Raw genomic sequence first — 12,917 nt, 5'->3', positions numbered from 1 at the left:
CACCTGAACTCAAGATGGATGGGAGTACAAAGACTCTGTAAGTGTTTTTTTCCTCCGGGGCCAGAGTGCCTAACACTTTGCATGAGCAAATGGGTTTTGTTCATCTTCCCTTTAATGACTTGTTCTTGATAGAGGAGGAAAGTGGAACTTAAACAGCAGCATTAAACTGAAGATCAGATTTTTTCCTGCTTCCAATATTTTAGGAGATATCATCAGATGCTGGACACCACCAACTCACTGCGAAAAAACAGGATGAGGGAACATCAAACCTATCCACTCTGGTGTGGGTGTTGCACCATCCTGGAAGTGTGTCTATCATAGGTAGAGATAGGATGTGATGCAGATGTTCCCCTGCAAGAGCCTGAACTGCTAGTTTCTCCAGAAGATGGCATCCGTGGTGCTCCGAGAGCAAAAGGTTACTGATGTCCCCACTTTGGAGGAGGCATACCTTCAGCTCTCTCACATATTCATTTCCAAGGACCCCAGTTACAATCTAACCAACCCATTTGAACCATGGTACATCGATAGGCTCAGCATAGCCCAAGGCAGCCAGACACTGTGCTGCCATGACCTACTGCTTGTCATGGAGCCATAGAACACCCAAGTTGGAAGAGACCCACAAGGATCACTGAGCCCAGCTCCTGGTTCCACACAGCGTCACCCAAAATCCAAACCCTATGCCTGAGAGTGCAGTCCAAATGCTCCCTGGACTCCAGCAGCTTGGTGCCGTGCCCACTGCACTGGGCAGCCTGGAATTATAGACCTACAGGATCAGAGGGGTTGGAAGGGACCTTTGAGGATCACCAAGTCCACCCCCAGCTAAAGCAGGCTCCCTACAGTTGGTCACAGCGCTCATCTATCAGTCTACTATGAATTGCTGCACACGTGGCACCTACTCAAGAATTTGAACCAAAACCAGCATGTTGCTCTAAACTGACTACATCTATTAGGGCAGAACACAAAAGCTCCAAGCCAGTACAGATTGGTAAAACCGCACACGATGAAATGCCCACTTTGCCACAGATGAGAGCTATCAGATGGGAAATCTGATACAGCGGTACAGTTCCCTTCCTCAATCACGCACCGCACGCACGCTCTCCCTCCACAAATACCACTTCATTCTTTCTCTCCAGGGAAGCACACGACGTACCACTCCCTGCGGGGGTCAAGCAGCCGCCACTTCGGGGCGGAGCCGCTCCCCCTGGCGGCGCAGCGCCTTGAGGCGACGCCGGAGCCCTGCCCGCTCCGGAGGGCGGCCAAGCTCCTCCCAGCCACCGCCCCTCCGCGCCGCGCGGCGGGGACGTGCACTCGCTCGGCGGGCCATGGAGGCGGCTCGGCGGGGCCCGCGGGCGGGGGTCGGGAGCCGCGCGTTGCTTCTGGCCTTGCTGCTGCACGGGGCGATGGGGGCGGAGACGGAGGAGCCGCGGCCGCCGCGACAGCGCGGGGACGAGCAGTGCCACTACTACGCGGGGGGACAGGTCTACCCCGGGGAGGCGGCCAGAGTGCCCGTCACCGACCACTCGCTGCACCTCAGCCAGGCCAAGAGTAGGTGCGGGGCGGACGGGCGGGGAGAAGCTTCGGGTGCGGGGCTGGGGGCGGATGGGTCGGGGTCGGGGCGGCGGCGGCGCGGCCACGTCAGGACGAGCGGTCGGCGCGGGGCGGGACGGGAGGGGGAATCTTTTGTGCCCTCGTTTGGATTAGGAATAGCGAAAGGCCGCCTCGCTCGCTCGCTTTGCCCGTGTCGCTCCACGTCAACCCTGCCGCAGCGAAGCGGGCGGTGATTGGAGTGCCTGCAGTCGGTGCGGGGTTTGGTTGGCCGCCTGCCTCTGTGCTTCTGCCCGTCATTCCGCGGCCGCGAGCTCTCGGGGCGGCACGTGGGCAGCAGGAGCCTCCTTTGGTGGAGCGGAAAGCGCAGAGATCCATCGGAGGCGATCTTCGCCGTGAGAGCTCACGCTGTTCGGTCGTTCCCCTGCGGCTTCCATTTTAAACGCTCCTCAGCAGACGGAATGAGAACGGACAACCAGTCAAGATGCACGAGGATTGTTTGTGTTTTTCTCCCTTTGTAATGCGGCTCTGCAGCGTCTCAAGACAAGTATTTCGAAAGGAAAAACAAAAACGCCTGAGTTTAAAAGCAGGTCAAAATACAGCCTATTTTCTCTTCCATCTCCCCCCTAATCGGCTGGAGGCAGTGCTTTCCTACAAAGAGAGGTGATTAGGGTTGCTGGTTTTGTGAAGAGTGGCGTTTGGAAGGCTTTGGGACAGCTCTGAGTAACTCAGGCATTAATCTCAGCTTTCGCTTGAGAACAGTCCCTTACCTACACTAAAAAAGCATTAGAAGTTCTGAGCTTGAGATCTGAGCAAAAATAATTCTACACAAGACATAAGAGGAAGAGCATTTCTTAAAAGTAGACTGAAATCATCAGTCGTGGCTGCTGATTCTCTCTGCTTGCATTACCGCATCCCTGTAGCTTACACAAGGTGAAACTGACAGAGGCCATTCCCACTTACAGGCCCTATGTCTGGGGCAATCCCTGCTACATCTCCTCACCAGCTGAATTCTGTAGCTGTGGGTCATTCTATGAAAACAAGCTTAACAGCACAGTCATCATCTGGATAATAATTAAGGTTCTATATATTTTTCTCAACAGCATAATAATCTCCTGGGGCAGTGTGTCAACATTCTGGACATCACAGGTGTCTTCACATCAGCTGGGTTCTACCTTTTGTATCTGACATACTCTACCCTTTGTCTCAGAATTCACACTGTTACAAAAATGGTATCTGTCAGAATAATTTTTAATATTTTTAAATTCAAGGCTCATCCTTTCAATAGGAAATACATTTCATGTGTTCAAAAAAGCACAGCTGTCTTCAAGTTACAGTTTGCTTAGGAGCTGTAATTTGGCTAATATATACCCCATTTTTAGGCATTTGCTTCTGAACATGCTGTAGTATGTATTTTCACATGAATTTGAATTGCAAATGGTTTTTCATGCCTACAGGATGAATTTGAACCATCTTAAGCTTCTTTTTCCTAACAGTTACTCAAAACAAATAGTGTGATTTCCTGAAATCTAAAACAGTCTCTCCTTCAGTCTAACAGATGTTCTCTTATGAGCTGATAGTAGGCTTGTGGTTTGTTAACTATGAAGAGATAATGCTTGTGCAGCCTTGATTACCAGTGATTTGAGAAGCTCATGCATAAGCACGAATTGGTTGCATTAGGGGGGGTTGGACTCGATGTCCCCTTGACGTCCCTTGCAAAGCCCTGCAGTTCTGTGATTCTGTCATTAGCTGCTTTCCATGCAACTAAAATGCACGTTCCTTCACTGTTGTGTTACCTCTGCCGCTTTGACCTCTGCAAAGTAGTAAGAAAGGTTGATTTTGTGACTCTGCAGTAGGTTGTTTTTCAAGCAAAAGGACAACAGTTGTCCTTGTGCATGAGCTAACGAACAGCTTGCTTTGAACACGTGCTTCATACTCTGACTTTAATTTGAATGTCCTTCATATTTCAGTCTCGAAGCCAGCGCCTTACTGGGAAGGAACAGCAGTCATTAATGGAGAGTTTAAAGAGCTGAAATTAACAGATTATGAAGGAAAATATCTTGTCTTCTTCTTCTATCCTCTTGACTTGTAAGTATGATATGAGTAGGCAAAGCAACACTGAGTTCACCTACACAAAACATCTAATTCCTTCATTTTTCTCTTTTATTTCTGTTTTGTTTTATTTGGGAAGGGTTTGAGGTAGAAAAAGAGAGCAGTAGGAGAAACTACTCTCTTTGCCATCGTATTATCATTGTGCACTGGTAAAATTAAAACATGATGCTTGTTGTACTAGGTGTGTCTGCTGATTTGCGTTTCAATTCAAAAGATTAATCTTCAGTCTCTGGTACCCAGTAGGGCAACCTCAGCATTCCATATTATGCTGTACATCGCTGCTGCAAACAGAGGGCAGCATCCCATTTGTATTTTCCAGAGTGTATGTAGGACACTGAGGGATGGTGTTTTCCACTGAACAAGAAATTACCAGTATGATCTTGTGAAACGCTTGGCATATCGTGCTTAAATGCAACCAGTTAATATTCAGAAAGTCTGTAAAAACATTTGTATCTAGACTGCAAACTAACTGTAGGTTTATAACTTTCAGTAATAAAGCATTTGGAACCAAGCTAGGATCAGACTGCGAAACTTGCAGGCAGCATTTTGCTAAATACTTGAAAAAGCAGGAAAAAATATGTGGAAGCTGAAATAATTTCTGATAAACCCATACTTTCCATTATTTTATGTAAAAATGTAAGTGCTTTGACGAGGCTGCTTATTGATATGTTAAACAGAGAACTTACTGAACATATCATGAAAATATGACTTTATTTTGTTTAAAATTACCTAGCACATTTGTATGTCCAACCGAAATAATCGCCTTCAGTGACAGAATTGAGGAATTCAGAGCAATAAATACTGAAGTAGTAGCATGTTCCGTGGACTCCAAGTTCACTCACTTAGCATGGTACGTATCTTACCCTTGTCTTTTGCTGAAAGTTATTCATAGGTCCATCTGAGCTGAGGAACCACATCCCCAGATTTCATAATGTGTAACAGCATGATGTTATTGATACAAATGTTAGAATTGCTTTTCAGTGATAAAATGTGTTAACACTCTTGTATGAAGATATCTTTATCTTTGAAGCTTGTTAATGTGCATTGTTTGAAATGTGCCCTGTCCCAGTCCAAAATTCTTCAAATACTAAAAATGAGATACAGATGCTAAAATCTATAAAAATGAGGTACGCTCTCCCAGTTGTAGGTATGTTAGTATAAAGCAAATATGACTGACAAGAAAGAGGTCACTGTTAATTGATGTGGCCAAACACTGCAGAAGAGCTACTGTACACGTTGCTGGAACCAGAGATAGCATTCACTTCCCTGGTGTGCAGAACAAAAAAATGTCACTTGCATTGAATTCTTCTGTGAGTACTATAATGGCTTTTGGCTTCTAATTTTGTGTAAAGAACAGAAATCATTATGAATAATACATTTGTAACTCATTACTTTCAAAGGATTAATACTCCTCGAAAACAAGGAGGACTCGGACCAATGAAGATTCCACTTCTTTCAGATTTAACACACCAGATTTCCAAGGACTATGGTGTATATCTGGAAGATCAAGGACACACACTTAGGTATTCCACTTGGTTACCGTTCATTTTGTCTTGATGAACTACTGCTTGCTACTTCATATCTAAATATACACTGACATCTCTCTTTTTTGCTATCCATTGAGCTGTATACATTAATATTGAAGTGGCTCATTTTTTTTGTACAAAATAGCACATCTCATCTAACACTGTTAGCACTCTGAGCTCTTCTTTATGGCTTGTTAGCAAGCCCGCAGTATGTACATACAAGAGGTCTTACCTTCTCATGTAAACAGTTTAAATTTTCTAACAACACATCATGCTGCTTATTTATCCTTAAAAAAAAGTAATATATGCTAAGGAACTTTTAAATGAAGTCTTCCTTTACTGCTTGAAAGCACACGAGTACTAAGCAGTCTGAGTGAGATCATAGTAATCCCCCAAAGATGTTGGCATACTCCTTTGACAAACTACACAGAACCAAAATGTGGTACTGTTGCAGAGCAAGAGCAGTTTTTGCTTGACAATTCATACCCAGAGCAGAGATAAGAATGCACAAAAACAAGCTGTAATGAGTCAGAACAAAAAGCATGGTTGATAACCCTGCATTACAGCCAGCAGATGTGAGGGCAAGGCAAGCACATGGTAAGAATTCCCCTGAATTGTTGTTACTCAGGGACTTCCCAAGTTCAGCTGGAGTCAAGAATACTGATAACTAACAGCCCCAAGAGGCAGGTCTTCTGTAAACCTCTGGGATCCACCTGACACCATAGCACCTGCATCATCCCCTGGTTGGGCTTGCCATCACTTACTTGTATGTTCTGCATAGAAGTGTATTTTCCTTGTTGTTTTTAACTTGCCCTCATCTCATCCCATAGCTCAGGTAGCCCAGTGGGTTAGTAGTATCATAAGGAGGTGGGTATCGTGTAGTGCTTGCAGAGATGAAATTTCTCCCCATCCAGCAGACATAAGATAGTGTGTGAACACGAGGCAATTAGTTTTGTTTCATTTAAAAAAAAAAAAAGAACTTGTTTGTTACAGGGGCCTTTTCATAATTGACGATAAGAGAATCCTTCGACAGATCACCATGAACGACCTTCCCGTGGGGAGATCAGTGGATGAAACGCTTCGTTTGGTACAAGCATTCCAGTACACAGACAAACATGGAGAAGGTGCTCTTTTAAGTATTTTCATGTTGAAGATTGTTTTACTTAGACTGGGAGTTGTATTTATAGATTTTTTTTTTTGGAAGAAAAGTACTCAGTAGCATTAGAGATTAGCCTTATCAAGTGAATGAAGTGGTTTGATGGTTCTGATACAATAATCTCTGGCTGGTCAGGGCTCTGAGACCTCCTGTAGCTGTAGGTGTCTCTGTTCATGGCAGGGGAGTTGGACTAGGTGAGCTTCCAACTCAAAACAAAGCATTCCCTGGTCTGAACAGAGGCATTATGTACTGTCAAAAGGATAAAGCAGTATAAAATACAACGCCCTGAAGAATCAGGGCAAATATTTCAGTATGTTTTGATGTCCTGAAAGAATCAAGATGTGGGTAGTCCTTGTCCTCTGTGGATGTTGCATGACAAGTAACTGTCAAGAAACACAATTATGCTGTGAAGGTTATGCTGCCACTGCTGTATTCTTTATAAGCACTATGTGATAATTTTCCACTGACAAATGTTTCACTGGCTTGTTATAACTTTGTCTCAAGTATGGCTATATTCCCTCACTGCAGTTCATGCATATGATGAACTTGTCATGTTGTTGGGTTTTTTTAAATATTCAAGTTAATGTATCTGTTTAAACGTGTTTATTTAACAATTAATGTATGTGTTCAGCACTTTAACCTCTATTTCAACTCAGGTGTGGGTTTTTTTTTTTAGTATTTAAATGTACCTTTATCTAAAGGTACAAATCATCATTATGTTTTGGTATACAGAATTCATAAAGCTGAATGCTGGTACTTAGGATATTTGTATCTGAGTGAGGAAGTTGAGTCTCCCTTTCTGAGTTACAAAGTCTCTACAGTGCTTCTACTGGATCTGTTGCACAGAACAGGAGGAAAAGTTCTCTGCAATTCCTGAATTGCATTGGATGTATTTAATCTGACAGAGCACCTTAAAGCAGTGTAGTAAGGCATAATGACAGTGGCTGAAGCATCACAACAGATGAGAGTTTCAATTTGGAATGTGCAACTGTTGAGATGGTCACAGAGCTTTTAGTTGCGTTGCATGTTAACTATGTGCTGTCATCTCCCGTTGCTCCATTTTAAAGAAAGGCAGATAGGTGTGTAGTCACCTGAACTTTATCATGAAACTTCTGTGCTTAAACAGAATGGGTGTTCATTTTCAGATGCTGTGCTTTGCCTAAAAAGCATGAGAATTAAACCAAGCTGTAGGCATCCATCCAGAGAGAGACAGTTTTCAGTTAACAGAAATGCTACGTGGTACCAATTATGAACTGTGTTACTGACACCATCCCATGTATAAAGATGACTGCATATCAGTTATTTGTAGATCCTTATTTCTGACACTTCAGCGGTGTTCTACTTCAAGTTCAGGAAGAGAACATGAAAGAAATTCAGAAAAGGAAGCGTGTGTAAAAATACTTGTACAAACTTTGTCTTTTTTTTCTTTTTCCTCCAGTTTGCCCTGCTGGTTGGAAACCTGGCAGTGAAACAGTAAGTCACTGTTCATGTTTAAATGCATATCCTATTAGGAAACACCAAGATAATTTCCTCTAAAGTCAAATCCAGAATCTTTGCAACTCTGAAGAAGATGATAGGAGTCAGTTCACATTACTGTAGTTAAAGCTTGAGTGGAAGTTGAAAGGTTGAGGTTAGGTTGACTCCATCCTGTCTTCTCAGTTATATGGCCATATAAATTCTTGGTTCTGTGGAGTCTCGCTGTGGATCCTAGGCACTGCCATAAAAAAGGATGCGAGTTCACAATCTGCTTTAGAATCTGGTAGAGAGAGTGTGCCACTATCACATCTCCAGCAGAGAGCACTGCTTTGCTACACAAAAGCTCTCGTGCGTTTGTTGGTACTCACCCACAGTTAACACAAGCAGAAGAGCTGGGGATCAGATAAACACCCATTGAACTTGTTTGTGTTCTCTGGGCTTGGATCAAGCTTCAGCAGGATAATGAAGCTTTTACTGGAGGTCTGAGCTGCTTAGGACACATGAGATCACTATCATTAATTTGAGAATGTGGCTTTCTTTTAAACCATTTGGTGATGACCGAGCACTGTTGTTTAAGAGCTGTCTCAACTGAAAGCAGGTTCCAGTAGCCTGTAAATATGGAAAGTAGTGAGCATTTTTAACTGATAATAAAAACAGCGGAGTGTTTCTTTACTGCATGTGAAAATGTTCGTTGATGACTACAGTCTATGAGTCACCTCTTTGCAGCTAGCAGAGGAGAGTCTTAGTGGGCGCCGATGGATTTTAAAATTGTAAGGTAAAAGAGGGCTGGCTGATCTAATGGAAAGACACATTCTGGCACTTCAGAGTTCTGCCTGCCCTAGCCATGGGTTACCTAAATAATACAAATTAGCATATTTTCTAAAAGCCATCAAAATGCCGAGAATAGGTCCAATAGTACTATTTTAAAACTGCTACGTAAGCAGTTGTTTTTCTCCTCTCTGCAAAACATGCAGATAATTTAAATAGCAGGGTAGCTCAGATACTTTCTCAAAGATGTAGCCATGCCTTGTAAATGTGTTTGATTTAATTAGATCAAACCAGAGGAAACCATGAGAGTGTGGTGGCCAAGGGAAGAACTGTAAGTAAATTCTAAGGCACTTGATTATAGAAACTAATTTATTAAAATATCTTGCTTCTGGGGCAAGGAGCATAAAGGTATTTGCTTTTAACTGCCAAAATGCTTCCATTGGTAGGCTGCACTCTCTCTTCCCCAATTAATTAACTAGTTTTGCTACTCCCATTAAGTATATTTAGTGATGAATAGTAATCTATTATCAGGTCAAATGATAGATTATTCTCCAGTGGTTATTGTGGGTTGGCTTTGCATCCTGATGAGATGCATCTGCAGGTCCTAAAGGAACTGGCTGATGAAGTTGCTAAGCCACTATGCATCATATTTGAGATGTTGTGGCAGTCCAGTGAAGTACTCACTGTCTGAAAAAGAGGAAATACATCTCCCATCTTTAAGAAGGGAAAGGAAGGAAGACAGGGAAGTACAGAGCAGTCAGTCTCCCCTCTACGGCCAGCAAGATCATGGAGCAGATCTTCCTGGAAGCTGTGATAAGACGCATGGAAAGCAAGGAAGTGATTAGTGACAGTCAGCATGGCTTCGCTAAGGGCAACTAATGCCTGAAAAATTTGGCTTCCTGTGATGGGGTTTACAGTATTGGTGGATAAGGGAAGAGAAGCTGATGTCATCTACCTGAGCTCATGCAGAGCGTTTGATACTGTCTCACACAAAGTCCTTGTCTCTGAAATTGAGATAAATGGGTTTGATGGAGAAGGAACTGCCTGGATGGTCACACTTGTAGAGTTGCTCAATGGATATGGGACTGAGTGCACCCTCAGCAAATTTGCTGATGACACCAACCTGCATGGTGTGATCATGGCACTGGAGAGGAGGGCTGCCAGCCAGAGGGACCTTGATAGGTTTGAGAGCTGGGCCCATGTGAACCTCACGCAGTTCAGCAAGGCCAAGTGCAAGGTTCTGCACGTGGGCAATCGCAAGCACAGATACAGTCTGGACAGAGAATGGATTAAGAGCAGCCCTGAGGAGAAGGATTTGGGGCTTATTGGTTGATGAAAAACATGAACTGGCACTGTGCATTTGTAGCCCAGAAAGGCAACATATCCTGGGCTGTATCAACAGCAAGTCCAGAGGAGGTCGCAAGGATGATCAGAAGGCTGGAGCATGTCTCCTAGAGAGATGGGTTGAGGGAGCTAGGCTTGTTCAGCCTGGAGAAGAGAAAGCTCCAGGGAAACCTCACTGTGGTCTTCCAGTACAAAAGAAAGCTTACAGGAAAGCTGGAGAGGCTTCTTACAACAGGATGTAGTGACAGGACAAAGGGGAATGGTTTTAAATTCAAAGAGAGGAGATTTAGATTAGACATTAGGAAGAAATTTATTCAGAGGGTGGTGAGGCACTGGAACAGGCTGCCCAGAAATGTCCCATCCCTTGGAGGCACTCATGGCCAGGCTGGGTGGGGTTTTGGACAACATGATCTAGTGGAAAATGTCCTTATCCAAACCACAGGTCTCTGATCTGAGTAATCTTTAAGGTCCCTTTCAATCAACCATTCTACGATATTTTCAAGTATTGTACTGTTCTGGATTCACAAGTTCTTGCATTTGCATAGTTTTGTTTTTAGACTAACATTTTCATTTTCTTTCTTGTGCAGATAATTCCAGATCCAGCTGGAAAACTGAAGTATTTTGATAAACTAAACTGAGGCTGACTTCTACTTAATTACTTAGGTCACGTTCAACTTGATTTTTGCCAATAAAATTTCGTTAATTTTCTTAAATTTCATGAGTGTGACTAATATATTATCTGCAGCAGACAAGTAAAGCTCTGGTAGCTTAAATACTTGTTAGAGGTACAAATACTATATTATCAGAGCATGCTTGTGAAATACATGTTTACCCTGTAAGTTTTGTTTAGGTGCTTGGTTTTCCTAAAACACATTTTTCTTAGCACCTTGAGCTTTGATTCACAAGTTTTGCTAAAGATAGATAGCTTAATTTTTGCAAATATCATTTGCTCAGTCATGCTGTTAGAGCTACAGAACAGGCGTTTGGTTGTGGTATGACCATAGTCAGGTAGGAATGGCAGCTAACCCTGAAGCCAGAAATACAGTTGCTGAATTAAATTTCCAGTTTTGCAAAGCTAGAAGATATTTTTCATTAAGCTCCTATGCACATACCCTGGGCTTCATTATTCAGTACATCTGCATGAAATAAAATACTGCTATTGTAGTTCATCATTCAAGAACTGAACCAGGATTTTTTCTTCCATGCTTGTATTTGTAGCTGATATGCTGATAAGATCAGTTCCATTACAGGTTATCTGCATTTTCCCAGGTCTTACACTGGTACTGAGGTCCATACTGGTTAGTGTTCTGCTCTGCCCCTCTCACTAGCCATAGCTCCTAGCTGTAAGGGAGCAACCCCAAGGTGAGTGTTGATGTGCCCAGTGGCCTTCAGAAACTCCTGTGGGTCACGTACACACATTTCTTCTTTCAAGGGGAAAAAAAAACAATGACCTTATAAGACACACTTAATCCTTTTGTGCATTGGAGCCCCCTTCCATAAGCATGTCTTTTATTGCTTGTTCCTATCTCACCCTCATTTTAATGTAGCATTCTAGTGTTTGTGAAGCTGGATAAAGATCATCTGAGAGCAGAAGATGACCTTCACCAAGATCATCCTTGCAAAGAAGGCAGAGAAGGCTTCCCCCCAGTTCTAATCCAGAAACGCTGCATTGCTAGCCTCGGGCCCCGTGCTCCTGAGACCTCAGTTCCTCTTCCCCCACCAGACCATACAATAGCTGTCCCTGTGCACACACCTCACTAACTAAGGTTCTGCAGAACTAGCCCAGCAGCTTTGTTTTCACCATGAAGTTACCTGGCTTTGTAAACTTTGGTGAGTACTGCCCAGCTGTGTCACTGCAGACAGGGAGCACATGCAGCTGCTGGACCTCAGCTTCAGCTCTGACAGAAGTAATAGCTAAGTGCATGTTTCACTCAGGCAGGCAGACACTGAGCACCACCGCCCCATCCTCAGGAGGCCTGGGGAAAGGAGGAGCATGTGGCAGAGGCACAGCTGTATGAAGAAAAGTGCCAAGGGCTGCTGACATGCTGCTGCAGCCCCTGCCATCTCCAAGACTGGAGGATGGCATGTAAAGAGCAGATTTCTCATGTAACTGTGGTGTTAGTCAGCCACTTGATTTTACTCAGGGTTTTGCCTAAAGCCTTCAACAAGCCTGAAGCACCTAAAATATTATCAACGTCTTCCAGGCCACTGCAGCGTGACTAATGCAGGTGCAGTTATTCATGGCTGGTAATAAGCAGCCAAAGGCATAAAACAAGCTTCAGCTATGTGCCTGCTTGTAGCAGCTGTGCCCTGCTCTCCAGCAACACCTGCCTGCCTCCAGCCAGGTCACTCACACCTACTGCTAGCAGCAGGAGCCTGTGTTACACTAAAGCAGCTAATGAGATGTTACAAAACAGCAGTAAGCTATCACCTGTGTTTTGAATGCGTGCCCACCTACGTGCTTCTTGCTGAGCCAGGTAAGCAGCAAGTCAGAGAACAAAACCACAGGCTCTATCGCTGTAGCAGATCAGTGACAGCATCAAACAAAAAGCAAACATGGAAAGCTGGACAAAGCCCAAGCTGAGAAAACAGGATCAAGAATGTTTACTGGGGGGAAAAAAAAAAAAAAAAAAAGCTCTGCCACAGGTTGTCCAGAGAGGTGGTGGATGCCCAGTTCCTGGAGATACTCCAGGTCAGGACAGACAGGGATCTGAGCACCCTGATTAAGTTGTAGGTGTTTCTGTTCATTGCAGGGGAGATTTGGACCAGATGGCATTTCAAGGGTCCCTTCCAACTCAAATGATTCTGTGAAATAGTCCTTAAGCAAAGGCCTGACTCCCCATATTACATTACAAGCTTGAAATGCTATTTCCATAGAAAGAGAATGGGGTTCTACAGAGAGGTCTGGGTATGCTGGCAGGGAAGCTGAGGAAAGGCAAGCCTGAGTAAAAAAACACAGACACACTGGTGTTTGAGATGAGAGGTGATAG

The 12,917-nt window shown here is 43.8% G+C and overlaps 1 protein-coding gene across 3 annotated transcripts; it reads left to right on the top strand.

Moving 5' to 3' along the window:
- The first annotated feature begins 1,243 nt into the window (after nt 1–1,243).
- On the top strand, nt 1,244–10,640 carry PRDX4 (peroxiredoxin 4). 3 transcript variants are annotated; one of them, XM_085210804.1, is made up of 8 exons: nt 1,245–1,545; nt 3,516–3,633; nt 4,391–4,507; nt 5,058–5,180; nt 6,177–6,307; nt 7,778–7,812; nt 8,868–8,914; nt 10,515–10,640. In XM_085210804.1, the coding sequence occupies exons 1-8, from the start codon at nt 1,323–1,325 to the stop codon at nt 10,516–10,518; spliced, it is 798 nt and encodes a 265-aa protein (XP_085066930.1). In that variant the 5' UTR covers nt 1,245–1,322; the 3' UTR covers nt 10,519–10,640. The 3 variants fall into 3 exon arrangements, with proteins under 3 accessions (XP_085066916.1, XP_085066930.1, XP_085066921.1); XM_085210795.1 differs by lacking the exon at nt 8,868–8,914; XM_085210790.1 differs by lacking the exons at nt 8,868–8,914; nt 10,515–10,640 and having other exon boundaries at nt 1,244–1,545; nt 7,778–8,835.
- The last annotated feature ends 2,277 nt before the right edge of the window (nt 10,641–12,917 follow it).

The sequence above is a fragment of the Meleagris gallopavo genome, chromosome 1 (assembly GCF_905368555.1).
Source record: "Meleagris gallopavo chromosome 1, MGAL_WU_HG_1.1, whole genome shotgun sequence".
NCBI classification, from domain to species: domain Eukaryota; kingdom Metazoa; phylum Chordata; class Aves; order Galliformes; family Phasianidae; genus Meleagris; species Meleagris gallopavo.
This window is presented reverse-complemented; position numbering and strand designations above follow the sequence as displayed.

What these genes read in the sequence shown, in the direction of transcription:
- PRDX4 (XM_085210790.1), top strand. Translation starts at nt 1,323, where the DNA reads ATGGAGGCGGCTCGGCGGGGCCCGCGGGCGGGGGTCGGGAGCCGCGCG. An exon ending in GCACCTCAGCCAGGCCAAGA is followed by an intron (nt 1,546 to 3,515) that starts GTAGGTGCGGGG and finishes TTCATATTTCAG; the next exon opens with TCTCGAAGCCAGCGCCTTAC. An exon ending in AAGTTCACTCACTTAGCATG is followed by an intron (nt 4,508 to 5,057) that starts GTACGTATCTTA and finishes TTACTTTCAAAG; the next exon opens with GATTAATACTCCTCGAAAAC.